General features: G+C 36.8%; 1 protein-coding gene across 2 annotated transcripts in view; it reads right to left on the bottom strand.

Moving 5' to 3' along the window:
* exoc4 (exocyst complex component 4) overlaps window positions 1-21,578 on the bottom strand; it is a 218,359-nt gene that overhangs the window by 73,180 nt on the left and 123,601 nt on the right. For both annotated transcript variants that reach the window (XM_015352427.2, XM_006633281.3), the window contains exon 11: window positions 10,565-10,784. In XM_015352427.2, coding sequence (XP_015207913.1) covers window positions 10,565-10,784 — 220 coding nt within the window. The remainder of the gene's footprint in view (window positions 1-10,564; window positions 10,785-21,578) is intronic.

The following is a 21,578-nucleotide window of genomic DNA, read 5'->3' as shown; positions in this document are numbered from 1 at the left end:
AATTATTTTGACTTCAGGACAATTATAATATCAAATCAACATTTTTTTCAGTCAACCTTTTCAAAGGTACAGTACATATAAATTAAACTTGGTTTTACACTGAGCTGGTGCTTAAACACATATTTAATGGGACCTTTCAGTTTCTTTGATTTTGTTTTATTTTTGAAGTAATTGACTTAATAATGATTTAATTAGTGTCATTAAGCATTTGACAATGCACTACTAAATGGACTTAATGTCTTCTCAAAGAAGACCACTTTAGTTCAGCAGGAGCAGGCTAGAACTAATCTTCAGTCTCCTATTCTCTTATCCTCCAGAGTATAAGAAACAAAACAGTGCGTGAGTTCAATACAAAACAGCAGCAGTTCAGTGCAGAAACTAAGGACTGAAACATAAGTGTTATTTCTCAGCAAGGGAGAGACGAGAGTAAATTTAAGTATTTATATTTGAATGAAAATCTCTTTTCCTTTTAGCACCCGCCAGGCAGAGCTCGTATCTCCAAAATGCACCACTTAATTTAAATAGTTATCACAATTTGGCAGTTTTGGAGAGCAGTTCATTCTTTGCTGTATAGCAGCTTGTATTACCTCCCTAAACTGTTTCCTACAGTGTGTTTCCTTAGTTTCCAGTAAGGTTAATCTATCTTTGAGGGGACATGTAAGATTAGCTTTCGACAGTAGAAAGCCTGGATTCAGGGACTCATAGGCATTGAAAATAATAAGTTAATAACAAGTTTTCTATTTATGTGTTAATTGATGTACTGTAAATATCCTGTATATGTGTCATTTAGTTTTTTTTCTCCTCCCTATTACTCCTCCATAACATTAGGAGGCGTGTTATATTTTGTATTTTAAATTGACAACTTTATAGTTTATGTTCATACAGTACCTTGAAATTATTATATATTCTCCAAGGTATCACATTAATAAAAATATAAAAGGTACCAATGGTACCTTCTGAAAATCAAAGCTTGACTCTGGAACACAAACAATACTCTTGAACAGTATACAACTTCATCCACAAAAAATTCAATAAACAATTTTGTAGCGTTAAAAATTACACATGCACATATCTACTGCATTTTCCTTGAAAATGCTCTGTGGCTAAGGATCTGCACCTGTGGCTGGAAGGTTGCCGGTTCGTCTCCCGCGTCTGGCAGAGGAATCCTACTCAATTGGGCCCCTGAGCAAGGCCCTTAACTCCAACTGCTCCAGGGGCGCCGTATAAATGCCTGACCCTGTGCTCTGACCCCAAGCTTCTCTCTCTGTCTGTGTGTCTCATGTAGAGCAAGTTGGGGTATACGAAAAGTCAAATTCCTAATACAAGAAATTGTATATGGCCAATAAAGTGATCTTATCTTACACAAATATCAATAATAAGATACAAATATAAGTCCTATTTAATTTTCTTTAACATTTATAGAGATATATGCTCACAATATAGGAGAAATTTACAACTGTAATATGTACTGCAGTGCGACTATGTACTATACAGAACTGTTGCATGGGTTTGCATTTGCAGTTTCCCCCCACAGTCCGGAACATACTAATAAGCCAATTGACATCTGGGAAAATTGGCCCCAGTGGTGAGAGTGTGTGTGTCTGTGAAGTCTGGCCTGCGACGGACTGTCCAGGGTGTACCCCAGGGTGTACCCCTGACCCCCCCACAACCATGAACTGGAAGAAGAGGTTAGAAAATGAATGGATTTTATTATGCCAAGGATAATAAAGAAGCAATGGAATTTTCTGACAAAGTTGTGCAGCTCTTTGGGCTATAAATATTTATTGCAAGTCAAAATTAGATTTATACTGAAAGTGTAAGCGTTGGGTTAAAGTCAGTAATACATGATTTGCTTTAATAAGAAATAAATAACAATATTTAATATATTTTAAGACTTTTATCTGTTTCTATTGTGGGGCTTAAACACAGTTAAGCTTAAACACAGTCAGAGACACAGTTACCATGGTATAAACAAATGCATTTTCTAGTCATATTTTTTCAGGAGTTCTGAACATACAGTATACCTCTATTCTTTCCTCTTATAACAATTCCTCAGAAAAACAAGAATAAGAAAAATCTTGATGGTGTCTCCTATATCCTGTGAGACATTTCATCCCGATTGTATTTACCAAGCTCTCGATTTTGATCATGAAAGATTATGTTCTTGGGTTTACATTACATAGGCAGGATAGGCGAAACTAATCTTTGTTAAAATTACTGTTGTGTAAATTTTCTAAAATTTGTGGATATAGTTCAGTGTTTTGAAGTCCCAGTTTGTAATAAATCTGTGCATAATTCAACTTAATGGTCGTGCATTGTTTAAAATTTATACTGTATAAGTTTAGGGACCTCACTGAATATTCTAAAAAATGATTTTATAAATTAAGTATTTCATATCTGATTAGACTTTTCATTTGTTCTTTTAAAGAAAAAACACCTTATACATTCAGACTTCTTGTATTACGAAGCTTTAGTAAAAAAAACACGGACAACTACAGTAAGTCAAACAGGAATCTCTGGAGTTTTTACCACTTTTCTAAATTACATTCTGAGACAGAAAAATTCCCCTAAGAGTCCAAGGTTGATATCTAAAGTAGCTTTTTGAAAGAGAAAGTAATGATGGCAAATACCTTTAATGAAGATCCTTCAGAACAAAACGACACTTGGGGACAACAGCTTGCATTTTGCTTTTAGTTTCAAAGGCCAACTGTCATCTCAAAGCCTGCTTTTATGAGCACTTAATGCTGCAAAATAGAAGTTGAGTCTTTACAAAATAAAGCCAGTACATCACATTCCTTTGCTAAAGTACTATTTCTTTTCTCTCTTTCCTGCTTCTGTATCATGACTTAAAAATAATCTCCAGGCAGGTACTTATTATTAATTTGAAGTGTGACAAGTGTTTTTTTTTTTTTAAGATTGAGGATGACATTTTTAACATATATTTCATAATTAAGAAAAGATAAGTTATAAGATCAGGCTGCAGGACAGATATGGATCATGGCACCCCCCATCTTGGAAAAGAAAACTCTCTGCACTGTAACCAAGGTGATTTTGTTTAAAGTAGGTGTAATCATGTAGAGCCAAATAACCCAGACAGGCAGAATGACCTCTTTTTGTTCGTAACCTGATGCTCTTATGCGTGATTGAAGCTGTAGTTGATAAATGTTTCTGCGTGTTCCAACTCTGAAAAACACTGAGCTAATTGAGTTCAGTCTTCACAATGTGGGGAGCCTTGGTAAAGAGCTTTTACCAGAAAACACTTTTTCTTAAATTAATTTTGAACTGCCAGTTATTTTCTCATTTTAAACCCACCCGACCTGGAATCACCACACTAGGGTACATGGCCTAAAATGCTTATAGGGAGAACGAGGACTTGCAGAGCTTCTATCAGTCACACATGTCAGAGCCATTCATCATTTGAAATGCTGCAAATTGCTATATTACCAACAGGAGAAGTGGTGCATCCCTTACCAATGTCACTGAAACCTTACAGACACCTGCTACATGAGCTGCCACCGTTCCTATAGCCAAAGAGATCCCTAATCAACTAAAGGCCATACAAAGCCATCCTCTCTCAGACATCCACCTCAGAAATCTCGGCATGGCCTGGGCTTGTGCCAGCAACATCTTAACAATGTGGTTCAACCTACTGTCTTCTCAATGTGCCTTTAATGTCTGATTGACGCTGGAATCCACAAAGAGGAATTGTAAAAGAATAGGAGATGCAGGTTTGAAAGGTGAGCTGTGTCAGTGGGCTGCATGGGCACGAACAGAGGTTAATTCAACACGTACAGTATAACAAAGGAGAAACTTTCAGCTGTTTTTTTTCTCATGTCTTTATTTCAGTGTGTAATTAATTCCATTTGTTCCATTTTAGTATTTCAACAGACTCGCGTTGTTTGACAACAACTGAGGCCTTTTTTCAGATTTGGGAAAATATTGTGTTATTTTGTTTTTTTAATTTGATTTCTTTTTACAATTTAAACTGCCATGTTAAGAACATAAAATGCACCACACTTCTGATCCAATGCCCAAATTAACAGGCTCAATTTGGAGTGCAAAGAGAGTCTTCCAAAAAATCAGACTAGAGTCTTTTTTTTTCTGTTATGAATGAGAGGTTTCCAGGCAGTGAGAAGATAATTGATTGCCTATAAACCTGCCTTATAGGATAAAGCTGTGAAAATGTCATTATAGCAAATTTTATAATACACAGATATGTCTCGGAGGAAAAAAATAAAGCAAAAGGCTGAAAGTAACTACTTCATCACATCCCAGACCTGCAAGGAAAACTATCCATTCAAGCCATTAACTGACAGGAATGTTCTTTTGGAAAGCAATGCAACGTAGTGCATGCAACACATTTCATCATCTTAGCCTGCCACAGAATTCACGGCTGTCTAGATCAGAACACAGTGCTAACCTCACATAGCCGGCATTTCGAATCTCGCAAAATTGTACACTGATGACCATTTTTATAGGGGATCAAATGAAACAGGTGTCCCTCTTCAAAGATTTCTCAACCAGTGACATATAGAAGTAACTAATTCAAGACTTGATAGATTCTCCAGTAGAGCAAGGGACAGCGGTACTGATCTTTACCGCTCTGATTCACATGAGTTGTTTCAGAAAGCAACGACATTCTTTGTCAAAGATTTCAAACAGCTCTGCAGGTACACGGAATCTTAGCTACTTAGGAGATAAATTCTATGTAAATTTTTAATACCACTGTGGTCAAAGTGCTCATTAAATGAATAAGAAAAATCGAAGGTTTTTTGCGCTCTCAACATTTTCACTTTTCCAATGTTTGAAACAATGTTTTGTGTAGTTGTTATGCAGATATGGTCACTTAAAATGAGTCATTTGGAAAGAAGGACAGAAAGCATATACAGGTTGTGCATAAAAACACTGGCTTAACGGGGGACACCAAGTACAACAAGTACAGTATTCGCCATTTGGTCGATTCACACAGTATATTTAGCGACCACTTTTTCCTCTTTTGTGAACCAAATTGCCTATTTGAGGGCTGTGCTGCAGGAGAGTACATGTGGTCACCCACTTCCACAGCATTTTCATCTCTTGGATATACTTCCCCTGACCTAGCTGTGGTAAAGGCATAGCTTGGTTAACAAAAAGTTAACGCTTATGTAGAAACGCATCATAGGTTATGCTTTAGTTATTCAGTTTCCTTCAGGAAAGCGTTAGCCGTGCGATGTGAGAAGACATGTTCTCACAGTAATTTCTGTATGTGACAAAATAAAAATTGTTAAATATATAAGTTATCAACAGTCTCTGTTCATGCAGAAAACGATACGGAAAGAAATTAGAAGAGAGAGAAGTAGACAAATGGCAGGGGCCTGAGAGAGAGTTAGGTGAGTGGGAAGATGGTGAGGCCACAATTTACTTTCTTGTCTGTTATTACTGTGCTGTAATAAACTTTATTACTGCACAGTAGTGCTACATTTATAACAGTAATAAAAACACGACAGAAAAAGAAAGTACACACCAGTAAGAATGAAAAAACTAACTCTAATACAGGGTAAGCTAAAATATCATAACAGTGATCTAATTTGTTGGCACATGCAATAACTTGAATTATACAGGGAAAGTGAAGCTTTATTTTACGTTTACAGTATTCCATTGAATTAGAAATACTTAATACTAATAAATACTAACACTATTTCTGAAAAATAGAACTATGGAAATTCTAGTTTTACGAGCCACGGAACCATACCCTATTTTCTCCATAAGGTACTATGTTCCTTATTCGTTTATTCATCATTCACAGAGGCTACAAGGTACCCAATTCTCACAGATCCTGAGGTTTAACACTAAATCAGAAGCAAAGACTTTCACATAGGTCTGGTTCCTGCTTGTATGTGTATAAATAAACAAATAACATCCCAGTGTGCTTATGGTCACATGCTATACAAAAAATGGTGGACAAGGCCTGCAATTATGGCTACCATGGTAGCAAAAAGGAGACTTCAGTGAAATAGTGGTGACTGTTGGCAGGAGCTTTAGTGATCAAGACAGCTCAACCTGCTGATGTTTCACAAACAACTGTGTCTAAGGTGATGTCAGCATCAACATCTTCAGCAACGGGCAGAAGGGCAAACCCTGGGATCATGATACGCGTGCATTAATTCGAGCGCTAAAAAAATAAAACACATCCACACACCATCCAAATCCCATATTAAGAACCTTTCAAGAACCTATTAAGAACACCTTACTTGTATGACATTTGTAGACAAGTTCAAAACATATAACCGCTAGTCCTTTGTTTAGAGTCTGTTGGCCCTCCAAGGGGGTGGCATGACAGAGTGGCCTGTACAGATACTGTATGCAATTCTTCCCATTCTCATACCATTCAAACTTTCAAATATCCCCACACAGGCAGCCACTACATGCAGTACATTCAGTAGGTAAGCGCAGCTGCCTGCAAGGGGTTCATGTGTGTATAGAACATATTGACCACATGCAGAGATGTGTTGCCTTAATATACTGCCATCAGTCAAGTTCAGGCTCTAGTTTTTTGGACAGCTGATATTTTGTTTCAGAGGGAAGAGATGCTAGGCACTGACTGGATTGCGAATCCCCATTTCTAACTAGACTCCATACAGAAAGAGACAGATGATGTAGCCTTATTTCTGGCTTTAAGTGGGGCGTTCTCTGCCCAAGAGGAAGGCATGTCTCTTCCAGATTTAATCAAATTAACAGATGCGCTTACACCGGCCGTCCAGTAGTCAGTCTGCTCTCTTATGGTTGAAGTTTTAAATAGGCAATCTGGGGATTCTGCGTTGAGATTTGCAAAGTATTTCAAGAAAGAAAACAATGAAATTCATCACAAAACTGGAATAGTAAGAGACAGTTATTGTTTTCCTTCTTGTTGATGTAAGTATAGTATGGAGGTTAACACACTTCTGAAGATGCACTTTGCCAAGCTAGATTGCACTGTATAAAATCTGCAAGTTATCACTACCTATAAATGGAAAATGGTAAAGTACAGTAGGATACCGCACTGATGTCTTAAAATATAGGCTACAAGTTAATATGGCAAAGACTGTGGTATACTGTATATCAGTTTTATCAATTAATAGTTAATATTTCTGTTTCTTAAGCCATAATTTATATATTTGGTTTAAAATCATAAATCAATGATAGCATATATACAGTACTGTATATTCAATTTAAATCTTGGCCAAACTTTTCATATAAGGTTTGCGGTGCTGTGTTTTGTTCTATATGACATTGTTCTATATGATTATGAAATCTTGAGTACGGCAGTACCTCATTAATTTGTCACATTATCAGAAAACAGTTTCACTGCTGGGAGAACAAAGTTAATGGTTGTATTTAGAGGATCCTGGAGATCATTTTCATTTATGATACATTGTGAAACAATTAAAAAAGGTTGTTTTTAGTCATGAAAAGTGTAGTGTTTACTGCAAATATACATCTAGAGTCACATATTATACTAATAGCTGAAATAAGGTTAAGAATCCTCAACCATTCCATAAAAGACAGATAGGCAGAAGCAGAAAGAGGGACACACACAAAAAGAGGACAAGGAGGAGAAAGACGAGAAGAAAGTGAAGTCAAAGAGTGCCAGGCAAGAGGATTTTGTTCAAATCAACCTGTTGGAACCTTGTTTAAGACATCTTGCTTTCCAGTTATTTTAGGAAACTCTGATTTCCCTTATAAAGAATCCCCAGGTTAAAAATGTTCTCTCTGTGCTAGTGACGCAGTTTTAGAATCTTTGGACCATTCAAATTGATAGGAGCAATTTAGCTCTGGTTTGTATTCTGTTTTATTTAGGATGCAGGTTTACTTTTTTGTTGGCCTCTGAGAAGCTGTGCTTGTAAATAGAGGAACTGTACAGTTCTGTACTGGCTCATGTTTTATGTTGTATGTTCTCTTGTGTGACACTTAAGATTGTGTTATTGTCGTTGTTAATGAATATTTGTTTTGCCCAGTTTGCCACAGATTTATTACTCTTTTGCCAGAGCCGTGACAGGGAACAAAAACCCAGGTGAGAACAAAAACCCAGGTTCTTTTAACTATACCAGCCAGGTACATTCTAATATATAGACATTTTACAATTGGGGGTTATGATTATTTATTTTAGTTAATGATTCATAATCTGATTTCCAAAACATATAAAAACCGTCTTTGTCTTAGCTCAAGGCTGAAACATTGACTATTCATACTGTACTTGTGCTCCACCCCTGACCTTGACAGATGTCACCAGCCTCCACTGGTATATATAGTATGTGTGTGCATACAGTATGTGCTTATATTTTGTTTAAAGGACAACTGTAATCTTACATCATACCAAATTCACTAAATGAGAAAAGAGAAGATATCATTGCAATCACAAAAAAATATGCAACATGGTTCTTTTATTTCAGATAATTAAGAATGGCTAAGCTTAACAAAAGAGCTCTTTTTTGAATTCACACTTTATAAAAGATATTAAGTCTTTCAATGTTAAGCCACTCTTTATCCCCATTGAGCAATTAGGAAGTTGCTGTCATCTTAATATGTGGTTGCTGTAATCAGAAAAAAATGGAAACAGAAACAGAAAGCTGTTCTCTTTTTAACATAATTAACTGCCATTGGAGATTAAAGGACCCTTTAGCTGAGAGTTTGTGCAGATTAATAATATTGAAGGTACAAATTCTCTAATCCATTCCAAAACTGAAAAGCAATTTTTTACTACTGTAAGCAGAATCCATTTACGTAAAGAGATTTCTTTATACTACAGCTGTTTTAAGCCATAGTCAATAAAAAATGTCTTTTAGATTTGAAAAGGTTCTGTTGGTGTTGGTGATCTGAATAATTAGGCCATGCAAAAGAAATTGTTTATTTGTGTGTTTTAAGAATATTAAATTTAGAGCTGGGGCACCACAGAGTTTAGCATTGTTGGCTCGCAGCACTGGGGCCCTAAGTTCAATTTTGGATGAGCGTTCTTTTAACATGAAATTTTTAAAGCTCTCCCCATGTCATAAATATTGAGATGACTGTTTCACAACTAACACAAATTTAAAAAAAGAATCAGATGTTGGTAAATAAAACTTCACATAATACAAATACAAGCAAGAAGCAGAGATGCAGTAGCTCAACTGAAGATGCTCATTAACACAGAAGCCCTTCTTCATTCAACCTTTATGCTTAACACCCACGGTGCGCTGGCTCTGTGGCTAAGGATCTGCGCCTGTGGCTGGAAGGTTGCCGGTTCAAATCCCGCAGCCGGCAGAGGAATCTGAGCAAGGCCCTTAACCCCAGCTGCTCCAGGGGTGCTGTACAATAGCTGACCCTGTGCTTTGAATCCAAGCTTCTCTCTCTCATGGAGATCAAGTTGGGGTATGTGAAAGACAAAGTCCTAATGCAAGAAATTGTATATGGCTAATAAAGCAATCTCTTATACCTTCAAAATACTGAAATGCAAACAGCACACAGTAGCTAAATAAAAGCTACCTAAACAAACACCAATTACATTTCTTAAATAATTCATCTAAACTGTAATTTACTACCACTGTTAAGTCGATATGGTTCTAAAACTACATAACTACATAAAGAACTACATAAATAGGTTATTTTGTCCAAATTTTGTTTTGTCTGACCTTGATCTTCAAATACTGCAAGATGATATACCATTATTGTACACATCAGATGATCAGACTTTTTTTTCCATGTGCAAAACACATATTTCGGGTAGCAGGTAAAGGATGTGATTTCAGACTGAAACTTCAATATTTTGAAAAGGTTACGCATATGATCAATTGTACTTCTTTGTCAACCTCTTCTGTATGTGAACACAACATGATAGGGGCTGATGTGCTAAGCACCCCTGGAATTAAACATCAAGTGAGTCAAGACCGTCAGAAAGTTGAAAATCTTTTCCTAGAAATTTCAACCAGCATTTTCTGTGGACAATACTCACAGCAAATGGGCAATGCACAAAGACAAAGCTGATTTACTGAATCGCAAGGCTTAGATTTCAACAACGTTTTAACATTCCTACCGTCTAAATCTTCTACTACTATTACTACTCATTCTTCAGTCTTTAAGACAAGCAAATAATAAGGTATTATGACAAACATGAGTGCCTGTTGCTTTGAGATTATTAAAATTTTTATAGCTAATTTACTTAAGGGTGCAGTGAAATTCTAATGACATCATATCATGGCCATTGGTGATTTTCCTAACTTAACATGAAATACTTTAAAATAGACAACAGTGAAGTCACGCACAAGCAACTTTCTTAAGAACTTACGAACTGTTACAAACGAGAGAGGAGAGGACCATGTGACCCATCAGCCCATTCAGAATTTGGCAGCTTATTGACCTGTGGGTCTCATCCAGTTGCTTTGTTGAAATGAGCCAGAGTAAGGATTTCAACAACATGGCTGGGTGGCTTGTTCCGTAACCTTCTGAGTAAAGAAGTGCCTCCTGTTCTCGACTGAAAATTAATTAGTTTCCATTTGCGTTTTCTGGATCGTGATTTGGAGCAAGCAGCACAAAGTCACACGAATCTATGAATCAATAAATCTCTTAGTTTTACCTGCAGTAAGGGCCGCTGCACTCCAAGTATCTTCATTGTATCTGCACTGGCCAGGATCTTCAGGGGGTCAGACACCTTGGTCACTGTCTCAATTTCTTTGTTGATCTCAGTGCGGACTTGGTTCAGGAAGTAATCATTGATGTAATAAGTGAGAAAAGTCCTCAGCTGGCATTGCTTGGCTTGCCCGGGTCCCATGCTGTGCTCTATCTCCTGGATAAACCTGTAAAACAACAGCCAAGCTTTTCTTTGAAAAGAGCATGAAAAAAGGTGTACCGAAGTCTTCCACAATGGTAATGGTAAGTTAAATAAAATACAAATTTTCATAAACTGTCCCTGCCTATTGCAGTTCATGATTTTGGATTTATGGAGGATGAAATATCAGAGTGATGCCTAATGCATTTGAGAACTCTCCAAAACCCGTTGTCCTAAAAGTAAAACTACAAAGACCACAGCACACAAACAAGTGTTTCTGTGATGTCAACATGTAACAGATTCTACCCTACTGCAGTACGCATCCTAACAGCGAAGTGCAATGCCTCAGACTCAATGCATGTCTGCACTTTTTACCATGTTTACTACATTTGTTTTCCACTACTACATATTTATTGTTCTCTACAACACAATAATTGTTCTGGTTGTTATTGTTTATTATGTTTATAATGTGCTGTCTACAGTACATCGTGTGGTGTTGTCTGCTGTACTGTTTATGTCCTGAAAGATCAGTGTGAACAAAAATTCCAATGTACAGTGCAGTAATTAACTCCTCTACCCTCTACTCTTCTTAAAGGATTGTGTTCTGTTTTGAAAGCCCCATGCCCCCTCCACACATGTCCACAGTCACACCTGGAAACATTCATCACCGGCTTTTCCAAATACTCATCTATTTAACCAGATGAATCATCTCAGCACAAATTCTCACCTACAACGATGACCTAGAGAGGACCAGTTTATTTGGTCGGGCAATCACTGGAACAATACAAGTGACGTATGATTACTAAGACTACAAAAGCAGCATCCAAATTTGAATTTGAACCCACATCTTTTCTGTCCAGAGTCCAGGTCAGGTTTGAAATATAGAAAGTCAAATCAGTACTCTTTACACTTTTCACAATTTTAACACACTTGACAAAAATACATGAAAACTTAAAATCAATTGTAACTACATGTCTTTGTGTTGTTTGTAGAAAGATTTCTTAGCATTAAATTCATTATACGCAAAGAACTAGAACTGATTTCATTGCAATGCTTCATATTTGATATTGCTTATGTAGCGGTGAGGCTTATTAATAAGACAGAATTAAGTGTTGCTGTGCTTTCCCAAATGAGGCCCCATCTCTCTCTTCACCTTTGTGGTGCAGCCACAGAGAAGCTATTCATGCAGGCTGATTTAAAGATGTTTTCTTTTGATAAGGGACAGCTCCCAAATGGGGATGCACTTAGCTAAGCCTGGCTAACATGATCAATGGTCATCCATTGGCCCCTATCTGTTTAGGGAGTGCCAGATGGACATCTGGACTGCATTCCTAAGTGTCAGGAGTAAGTGACTCATATCTCACTTTGATCAACCAATCAGGGACTGGTAGGGCCGAGTAACCCACGTGGGACTCTGATGCCCATGGAACTTTCAGCCAATGAACGAGCTGAAGTTCCTCCAGGTAAAAACAGGCAACACAGAGCTCAGGAACTATTCTGTGGACTTTTCTGAAAAGGAGAATCTCTAAGGAGAATTCCAGTGGTGCGAGACAATTCCAGGGCAGGACGGCCCAGGAGCAGAAAGGCTCCCAAGGGCAGGACATTCTCGCAGAGTGCCTCCTGACCATCCTGAGACTCAGCCCGGACAACCACGGAATGGCCAGTGTGTCCGAGTGCCAGAACTTTTCTCTGTTCTACGAGTCTAGAGCGGAGGTTGCCACGAGTAACCAGTGGATCCACCCGAGATTAGCATCAGCAGCAAGCCTCATGAACAGGTCAGAACTGTGGACAACTGAATCAGTATTCAGAACTAGCGCTTCATCAGGAACGAACCGGTCCTCTTCTTGACTTGCTGGGACCCACAGTTATCTTTTCTCCTGTGCACAAACTTTGCTAGTTAAAGCCAACACTAACTAGCCGGTCTTCAGTGAGCATCAGCAGCGTACCGTCGCAAGCCACACAGCACAGCCTGGCACTGAGCCAGAGAGCGCGGATTGGACAGCAGCAGCCTGCAACTTTTTCTTTGAGTCCGCAGTTGATCTGAATCCCCAGAGATTGGATGAGTATTCAACTTCAATGCATTACAGCTCAAGAATTCAATTGTTATCCCAACCAGTTGATATCAATTTAATTCCTAAGAGTTATGTACTTGTTTTGAGTATCAAATGTAGAAGTTATAACCAAGTACATTTATGAAATGGTCTAAATGAATGATATACCGAACGTATGTCCTCTTGATATGTGTAACACTTCGTAACTGACTGAATATATACCTTTTGTATTCTGATAACCCTATTGATAAGATCTGTTAGGTTTACATGCATATTCTATGTATTAATAAATGTATCCTTGTGTATTAGTACCTGTGTGTGTGCGTTGTTTGAGTTATATCGCGTGGTTGGATTCTAAAGCCATTAAAAGAATCATTTTGTGATTTACTGCTACAATTAATAATTGTCCCAGTAAATGCCCGAACCCTACAGAATTGGTGCCTTCAGAGAGCACACTACACTTATATGAGGTAAAAGTTTCTAAAAATATTTACATATAAAGATGCTTCAGAGAGCCTGTTTACCTAGATTTATAAATACCGGAGTAGCTGGGGTAATTTATTCTCGTATGGACAGTACCAGAAATTTACAGACAAATCTTTTGGGAATGGTGTGTCTTCGGATATTCTCTTTCTCATTTATGGAATGCATAAACAATTATCCTTTCTAGGGAAGAACTCTATGTTTCTTTAAAAAAAGGTATTTAAATTTTCATGCTTTACTAAACATGATGTCTTAATGAGTGTGAAATATTTTTATAAAAAAAGAGAGGTGTAGATTTTAAGGTTATGATATATCCTGTGATGACAATAATACAATGTTTGCTGTACACTGCTGTGCAAAGGTTTTAGACATTTTGCATTGTCTTATTTTTCTTTCCATCTCTGGATTTAGAATGTAGAATAATTCTGTAAAGATCACCTGCTGCAATTCTGTCCAAGTCCTTTTAAACTAACAGTTTACCCTGATTAGATAATCCCTTATTTTGTAGAACATGATGCAACCTTTAGATTTATGGATCTGTATAGAGGAACAAATTATGTTAATGACAAGGAACACTTGACATTATGTCAATTGGATCTGATTGGTAAATGTGATGGATTAGCTACAACATTTCATTTTAGCTAATCATGGATAGTTTACCTTGAATTATTGTGATCAACCTTTTTAAAGATTTTGATCATTAATGTGAATTAAAGATACCTAAATGGCAAGATTGATACCTTCTCACCTTAAAGTAAACTACAACAATCAAAGTAACAACAATCAAAGCAGTTTTCTTACTAGAAAAAACAAGTAGGAGCTTTGAGTTATGTGATGATGCACATCATGTACAGACATAACATAAGAAATTTTGATTGTGTCTAAGTCTAAGACTTTTGCACGAAAGTGCATATAAAGAGCAGTTCTTTAAATAAATCTATTTGATCCTCTCAATAAACAGGAACTCTGAGAACCTGTAAAAGGCAGTTAGGGCTTCAACAACACATACACTAGTTGATTTAGCTAATTTATTGAAAGCACAACCGAACCGGACAGGCATAAGTGTTCATTCTATATCTGAAGCAATTCTATTCTATGTTGGTCTGCTATCTCCACTTTATCTAGCTGTGCAAAAGGAGTGGAATACCCAACCAGGCAACACATGGTCTCAAAAGACTGGTGTGTGTTTGTGGAGGGGACAGGCATTGCTATCAGTATTGGGATACTACTGAAAAAGATTATATATACAGTATATAAGCCAGATGAAATCTCTTTTTTAAGTATCAAGTCAATTTTCACCTCAATTTGAGCTTAATTTGAGTGGAATGTGGAACGTTAAATAAAAACAGAATGATAATCAGTAGGAAGTCACCCCCAAATTTAGGAATACAAATGTGTGTGCTTTGTCACCAGAGGTAAGTGAAGCTCAATGGACAATGTTTCTATAACTCATTGTTCAAAAGACAGAAAACAAACTGAAAGATTTTTCATTTTAAATAAAACCATTTCTGAACACATCACTCCGACAAGCCCTAAATCTTTACACTTCATTGCCAGAGGAGTCTACTACTAACAGCCAACTAATAGTGAAGAAAAAAATGGTTGCCACAGTTTCCATCTCATGTTTCTGAAAAATGTTAACCTAAAACCTACTGGACAAGTTCAGTGCGATTGCAGTTTATATTATGTTCAGCTGAGGTGGGAAATTTTATTTTGGAATACTGTTATATTAAATATCGGAAACACAAACTTTCATACTAAGTAAAAACAATGACTGTTAAAAGTATTTAAATTTGCATTTTACCATCTCTGAATTGGTGTACAGTAATTATATATTGTTTTATTTCTTATGCACTACATAGTTCTCTAAATGTATTATAAATACTTGCAGACTTGCACAAGAGCTAATGAATTTGAAGAAAAGGTTTTTTGAACCATATTAATAAATATTTGGCTAAAAAAAATCCCTTTCCTGTGGAGGGAACATCAGTGTACAATACCCGATTCATTAAAAAGCAAATATCTTCAGATAAGTCCAGAGTGATTTATTACACTGCATTTAGTCCTCCACTTCTATCATTGCTATAAATGCTTCTCTCAGCACTGTTATAATCCAATTAGTCAACAAAACTGACAAGAGTTGAATTATCTTTGCTTTTTTATGCATGGAAGCAGCCGGATCATGCCCAAACATTTTCCATGGATGTATTCTAATGGTGCCGTACAGACATGGTTGCATTCCCATATGGATTGGAAACCCATAAATTAAAGTCAACTAATTTACAGAATAGATTAATCTGTTTCACTGATGGCAAAATTCTAAAATTAAATAAAGATAATTCCAATAAAGGTGTGTGCAGCCAGCTGATTATCACATTATTATAACACAAAAAGATATAAAAATACACTGAGCAAATATAAAAAATATAGAAATATGAGTTTTTACACGGAAATGCAACAGTGAACAGACTAAGGTGCATTTAATATTCATAATATATATCTAAGGAACACCACAAAAAAAGGATTTCTTCATTTTCCTTCAGCTTAAAAATGATCCTTTTTGTGACAGTGGAAAAAGAAGATGAATATAACAAATCTGCCTAAAAATAGACAGAATAGTTTCTGTATTACTAAAAATAACACAGTGTTCTTATTTCCTGACCATAAATCTCCTAAATGAGTTTCATTATGAAATAAATATGCAATGACAGCAGTATAAATGGCCATCAGCTGCAAGCTAACTAAGTTTTATGAGGGAACATTAAACATGAATTGTGGAAGCCTCCTGATGATGGAGACGACGCAGGGAAATACCGAGGCCAAGTAAAGCCTGTCCAGGTTCGCACGTAGTATTTTCAGAGCGATTCCTTTTTTTTTTTTATTCCAAAATAAATGTGATTTCAATTATTCATAAAGGTATGCACAATACGCACGGAAGGCCACAGCAGCAGCCATGGCAACTCAATGCGCCGATTTGTTTTATCATAATTAGCCCAACAGTGGTGTCAGACTTGGCATTCACCTGAAAAATGAAATGGATCAATGGGAGAACAATATGTAATTTGCAAGGCATTGTTTGGCTAATATTCTTCAGGTTATTTTAAATACGAGCAAAGATTTTTAATGTATTATCGTAAATGCACATTGATTCGTCAGAAAGGGGAATCGAAATTTAGTCGGCAAAAGCTCTCTGTTGATGCTGGCGGTCCCTGCTGTTGGGCAGGGTGGTGTGGATCGCTGAATTAAGCATACAGATATGGAGTCCAAATGTTATCAGTCATCCAATCCCGATCATTCGGGTGTTTGTTTCAGCTTTATCGCGATTGTTCTGTAATGGGGCTGACCGCGAGAAGTTTGAAATGTAATGAGTCACACTAGACTGAAACTGAGGATTTCCAGCTGCATCAATGATTATTAAACCTAAGTGGGCTCCCGAGTGGATCAACAGATCGTGTCCATATCTGACTGCGATCGGTACCCCAAGCAGCAGTGCATAAGTGGTTGAGTGCCGCCAGTTGGATTGATCGGCCAGAATTTTCTGAGCTCTCAATGTCCCCTCTGGCCTTCTGGGCTGTCTGTGAGGGGCACGTCTCCACACCAGTCTGAACCTGAACCTCTGAGGCTGTGCGGCCTGTGGTGCTTAAAGACATTGCAGGCCGCAACAACAGAAGGAGTACAAGAGGCAAGCCAGAGGAGTCTGTCTACACATCCTCATTCCTCTCTTCTTGTGCAGTGAAGCTGCAAACCAAACAATAAAACAAAATTGGTTCGTTCCAAATCTGGTGCAAATTTTAAACTGAGATTAAAAACACTGAATGCGTGGTTCAGGGTAAAAAACTAAATAAAACTAAAACAGCAATCCAACAAAGTGGCCAGGAAACCATACTAAAAGTAAAAAAAAACAACATAAAATGGATTACAATGGAGTCATCTTAAGGTTGGTATTCTATTTCAACCCGTGCTTCACACATACTTGCTTTGGATTCTGCCCAAGGTGACTCTTATACATATAATACGCATCAATATTCCAAGTCAGACAAAGGTGTAAAACATAATCAAAATGGATCAGAAGATAAAATAACACGCACCACACTTGAAAGGCAAAAAAACAGCTTTGTGTACACAAACTTGAAAAACAGCTTTGTATACACACTGAGCACTGAAGTGGTGAAAACAAGCCTTACATATTGTTAAGATAAAATCCAATAATAATTAAAACCCAGATTCAAGAATGAGGTTTAATATGGAAATGACAGAAGAGTGGAAAATCCCATGGTTTCCGTTGTATACAAAATATAAAATTGTAGAAGTGAGATGATGCCCTTATTGAAATATCAAAGGCAGAAATTTAAAGCAGAACAAGCAGCTTTCCATCAGCTCCATTCAGTGAACCGTGCTGTCCTTTCGAGAGGAAAGAAGGAGGGGTAAATAAATAGAATTTGTTTGATAGCCTCATCCTATTTCTTTTCCATCACAATGCACCAAATCTTCTAAAGCTCTCACACATTAATTGATATCAGAGGAAACTTTAGAAGGGCCCTGTTTTACAAAGCCCAGCAGGAGACCGAGCCCCTGTCACTGTCTTCCAGTGTGTCCTGTCTGTGAAATTGTAATTAATACTGTGACAATCTGCTTACAAAACCTCTGCAACAGGCACAGGCAGAACCAGAATCTGCCAGCGTTAACAATCCAGTAAAACCAGAGATAGGGCAGGAAACATTACTCACATTTAATAAGGGGATTACAGGAGATAATTGGAGCTAAATTCCATTCGTTTCTTACAGGAGAAATAGAATTATCGTAACAAGCTATAGCGCAATCAGGTCTAAATGGCTCCCTTAATTGTTCGTCACGAAGCAATCTTCATTTTTTGACTAGCTAATGTGATTGTCGTACGGGACCGAATATTTAGTTATCTGTGTCTAAAGAGGCTCAGTTTCCTTACCAAAATGAAGAATAATGAGGACAAGGGACATTTAATAAATAAGCCCAGCGTGACCTGATATGCTCCCACAGAAAATCATTACGGCCGGAAAAAAAGAATACAACATTTAGAAAAATAGCAAATGGCATGAAAACGTAAAAATGGAAAATGATCTGAGCTGAGCTGATCTGAGTAGCAGGAAGTTTTCCCTGAAGATAAGCTTTTGGCTCAAAACACTCCTTATACCACAGCAAATGGGTGTTAACTGAACTGTGTTACATTAGCAACTTGGTTATGCCTCAGTCTACAGACAGTGGGGGGCATTAATACAAAGACTGCATGGGGGCATTGGTATGGAAGATTCTAGCTGCTCCGTCCTCCTGGTAGGGAACAGAACATTAGCATCATGGCCTAGCTCAGGGTGTTTTTGCACATGTGTCAGAATATTTCTGTCAAGAGCTGTTGTTTTTCCTGGTGGGGTATTTCAAAACAAACAGCATCCCTTTAAGTCACAGACAATTGAATTTTATTAAGAATGACTGCTGATGATTATATTGGAGACAGTGTCTAATTATTTGTCATTAGAAAACAGATGCTGAAGCCCGAGGCCTACTGTCTAATTGCCTCCAAAAGTTTTCCCTATATATCAATAAAATACTCATAAAATACATTCATGTGTGTTGGAAATGAATATAATTAAATTCTAAAGACTGTACAATAATTTAAAATTTATCATGATTTTAAGCCCTTGATTATATTAAAAGACTTAAATATGTTCCTGAAAATGGCATATGGTTACTATTTTAAATAAGAAGCAGGGCAGAATCCTCTGAATTACAAATGTGGAAAACACTGGGCCTGCTGTAGGCTTTGTAGAATATAAGGTCACACGTACAGGACTGGCAGAGAACAAAACACCAATCCAGGGAGGAACTTAAATTTCTAGAATTGCTTGAAGGGATTTCTGCCTCTCAACGATTTGGTAATGAAACCAAGCTAAACCATCACACAAATCATAGGACTCCAATGGAAAATTGCAGCATGATACTTGAAGGTTTTTTCCTCTAACAGCTTGCATGGACATCTAACAAACCAAGCCCAGGAATCAATTAAATTGGAGGACAGTAACCAGGAGATTACAAGGGCATCCTGCAGTTGCTCCTTAACTCCCGCAGTGTGCTGCGAGGCAGAAGGCATGCAGGGTTCTGTGTGCTATGACTCATTGAGGTCCAATGCCTCTGTAAGCCTCAGCCAACACAGATATATTGTTCTCTATAGTATTTGAGATACATCAGCCTTTAATTGCACTACGTGAGAAAAAAAATATCTTGAAATAAACTATTTTCGATGCATTGCTCTGCAGACATACCGACATAAAAGAAATGTGAATGATGCTCTTTCAAATGCATTCAAATGGGACAATTTACCAGCAATAGCGCAGACCCACTTTTACTGCAGAAGCTATTTAACATCATGATCTTAATGGTCCTAGTTACCATTAAGGTTAATATAATTAGTTAATCATAACCAGTTGAGCTGGTAATTAAAAGTAGCCATTTTCTGAATTAAAACATTTTTTATCACAGCTAATAGGAAAGTGTACTCCAGCCTCCATTATGTATAACCAGCTTTTAATTGTTTGTTTTTTTGCATAGGGCTAAAAAACAAATACATTTTTGATATAGCACAACATAGTATATCCATTCATAACAGACTTCCTAACCTTCACTGCCTTATCCATTTACTCAGAACTACTAAATATACTTCTTGGTTAGGAAATTGGATCATAATGAACAGACTATTTTAGACTAAATTCTTCATTTACAATTGCTATTATATCGCTGAACTTAAAAAGAATTTACTTTCATATTTGCTAACACAAAAAATCTCTTAAGAATACAAATATCAAGATATAATAATACATTTCAGATATAAATCTACAGAACCATTATCCCATATTGGAGTAGGGACGTAGAACCAAATTAAATTATAATAGAAAGACAGGTCCTAATAAAGAAGAAGAATAGTCATATTTTAAGAAATAGAATGGCCTTATTTTAAAAATTGGCAATAAATTGCAAAAAACAATTACTAAAAGTAAATTCAGTCCAAAGACCTGTAATAAGCATTTTTATACATGCCAAGAAAAGAAAATAAAGATTCTACGGTAGGAAGCAAGCTTAAAATGAAATACAAAATCTGAATTGTAGCCCTAGGTACATAATTTTTCTACTATGGGTTTCAATAATCCTTCATTTCAAATTCTCACCTGGAATTCAATTAATCTCTCACCTCCTATCCCACAGAGACATATATATTCCCAGCGTTAGACTTCATAAACCTTGAAATTCTTTATAAAATATACAGATTTCTATTAACACACTATGCATTTTAGTACCCATGAGATGTCAGTGCTTAAGGCTATTGATATTAGAAAAGTATTCTAAGGACTCATGTTCCAGACTTCATTGTTGAAAGGATGGTATCTGAAGACTGCTGTTTGGTTCTGTCTGCTTTACAAAATCAGATTTATTACTTGATTTTCATACTCTATTACACAGCTTTCTTTTACAAGCTCACTCAATAAAACAATAAGGGAACTGGTATTGTATGAATTCACTTTCAAGGTAATTACATATAATTGTACACTTCTTTTTGAGTAAATGGTTTTATTTCTCACACCTATTCAACTTTTACAATGAGCAGGCAAAGAAGAGCAGCAGGTGTGAAGAGAAAAATGAAACGGGTATTTTTTTTTAATTAACCTGATAACCCTATAAAATCATTGCAGTTCTTCATTGGAGATCACTGGCTCTACAACACAAGAAGTAATTAGACACAACTCGATAAACCTCTGAAAGTATCCCCAAGCGAAGTGAGACTCCTTGCCTCAAAATAAAGAAGTGACTTTATCTTCTGTCACAGTTGCAGCTCTTTTAGGCTGCGAAGCTGCAGGACACACATGGCATATCACAGTCAGCGAGAAAGAAGCACTTACTTTTTTCCTGGATGAGTACGATATTGACTTACTTTCCCAAATGCGAGCGCCATTTCCCTCTTTTTCTAATGATTCCTTTTAAGATTGTGAAGCCTAACATTTTTTTAATGCCTCTATTTTTGCCGTTTTGAAAGTGGCAAAACTGTTTATGAGCAACATATTTAATGACAGTTAAAAGTCTGCATAACCGCAATGAAGAGAGCAGATTTTCATCAATACTAATTTTAATCAATATTCATTCATTATACAAATGCGCTTTTTCAGGAATTAACCTCGTTACACAGAATATTAAATACTTCTAGATGATGTTTACTTAATCATCTTCTTTACATTAAGCACCAATAAAACCCTTTTTTAAAGTAGGCT

The sequence above is a fragment of the Lepisosteus oculatus genome, chromosome 7 (assembly GCF_040954835.1).
Source record: "Lepisosteus oculatus isolate fLepOcu1 chromosome 7, fLepOcu1.hap2, whole genome shotgun sequence".
NCBI classification, from domain to species: domain Eukaryota; kingdom Metazoa; phylum Chordata; class Actinopteri; order Semionotiformes; family Lepisosteidae; genus Lepisosteus; species Lepisosteus oculatus.
This window is presented reverse-complemented; position numbering and strand designations above follow the sequence as displayed.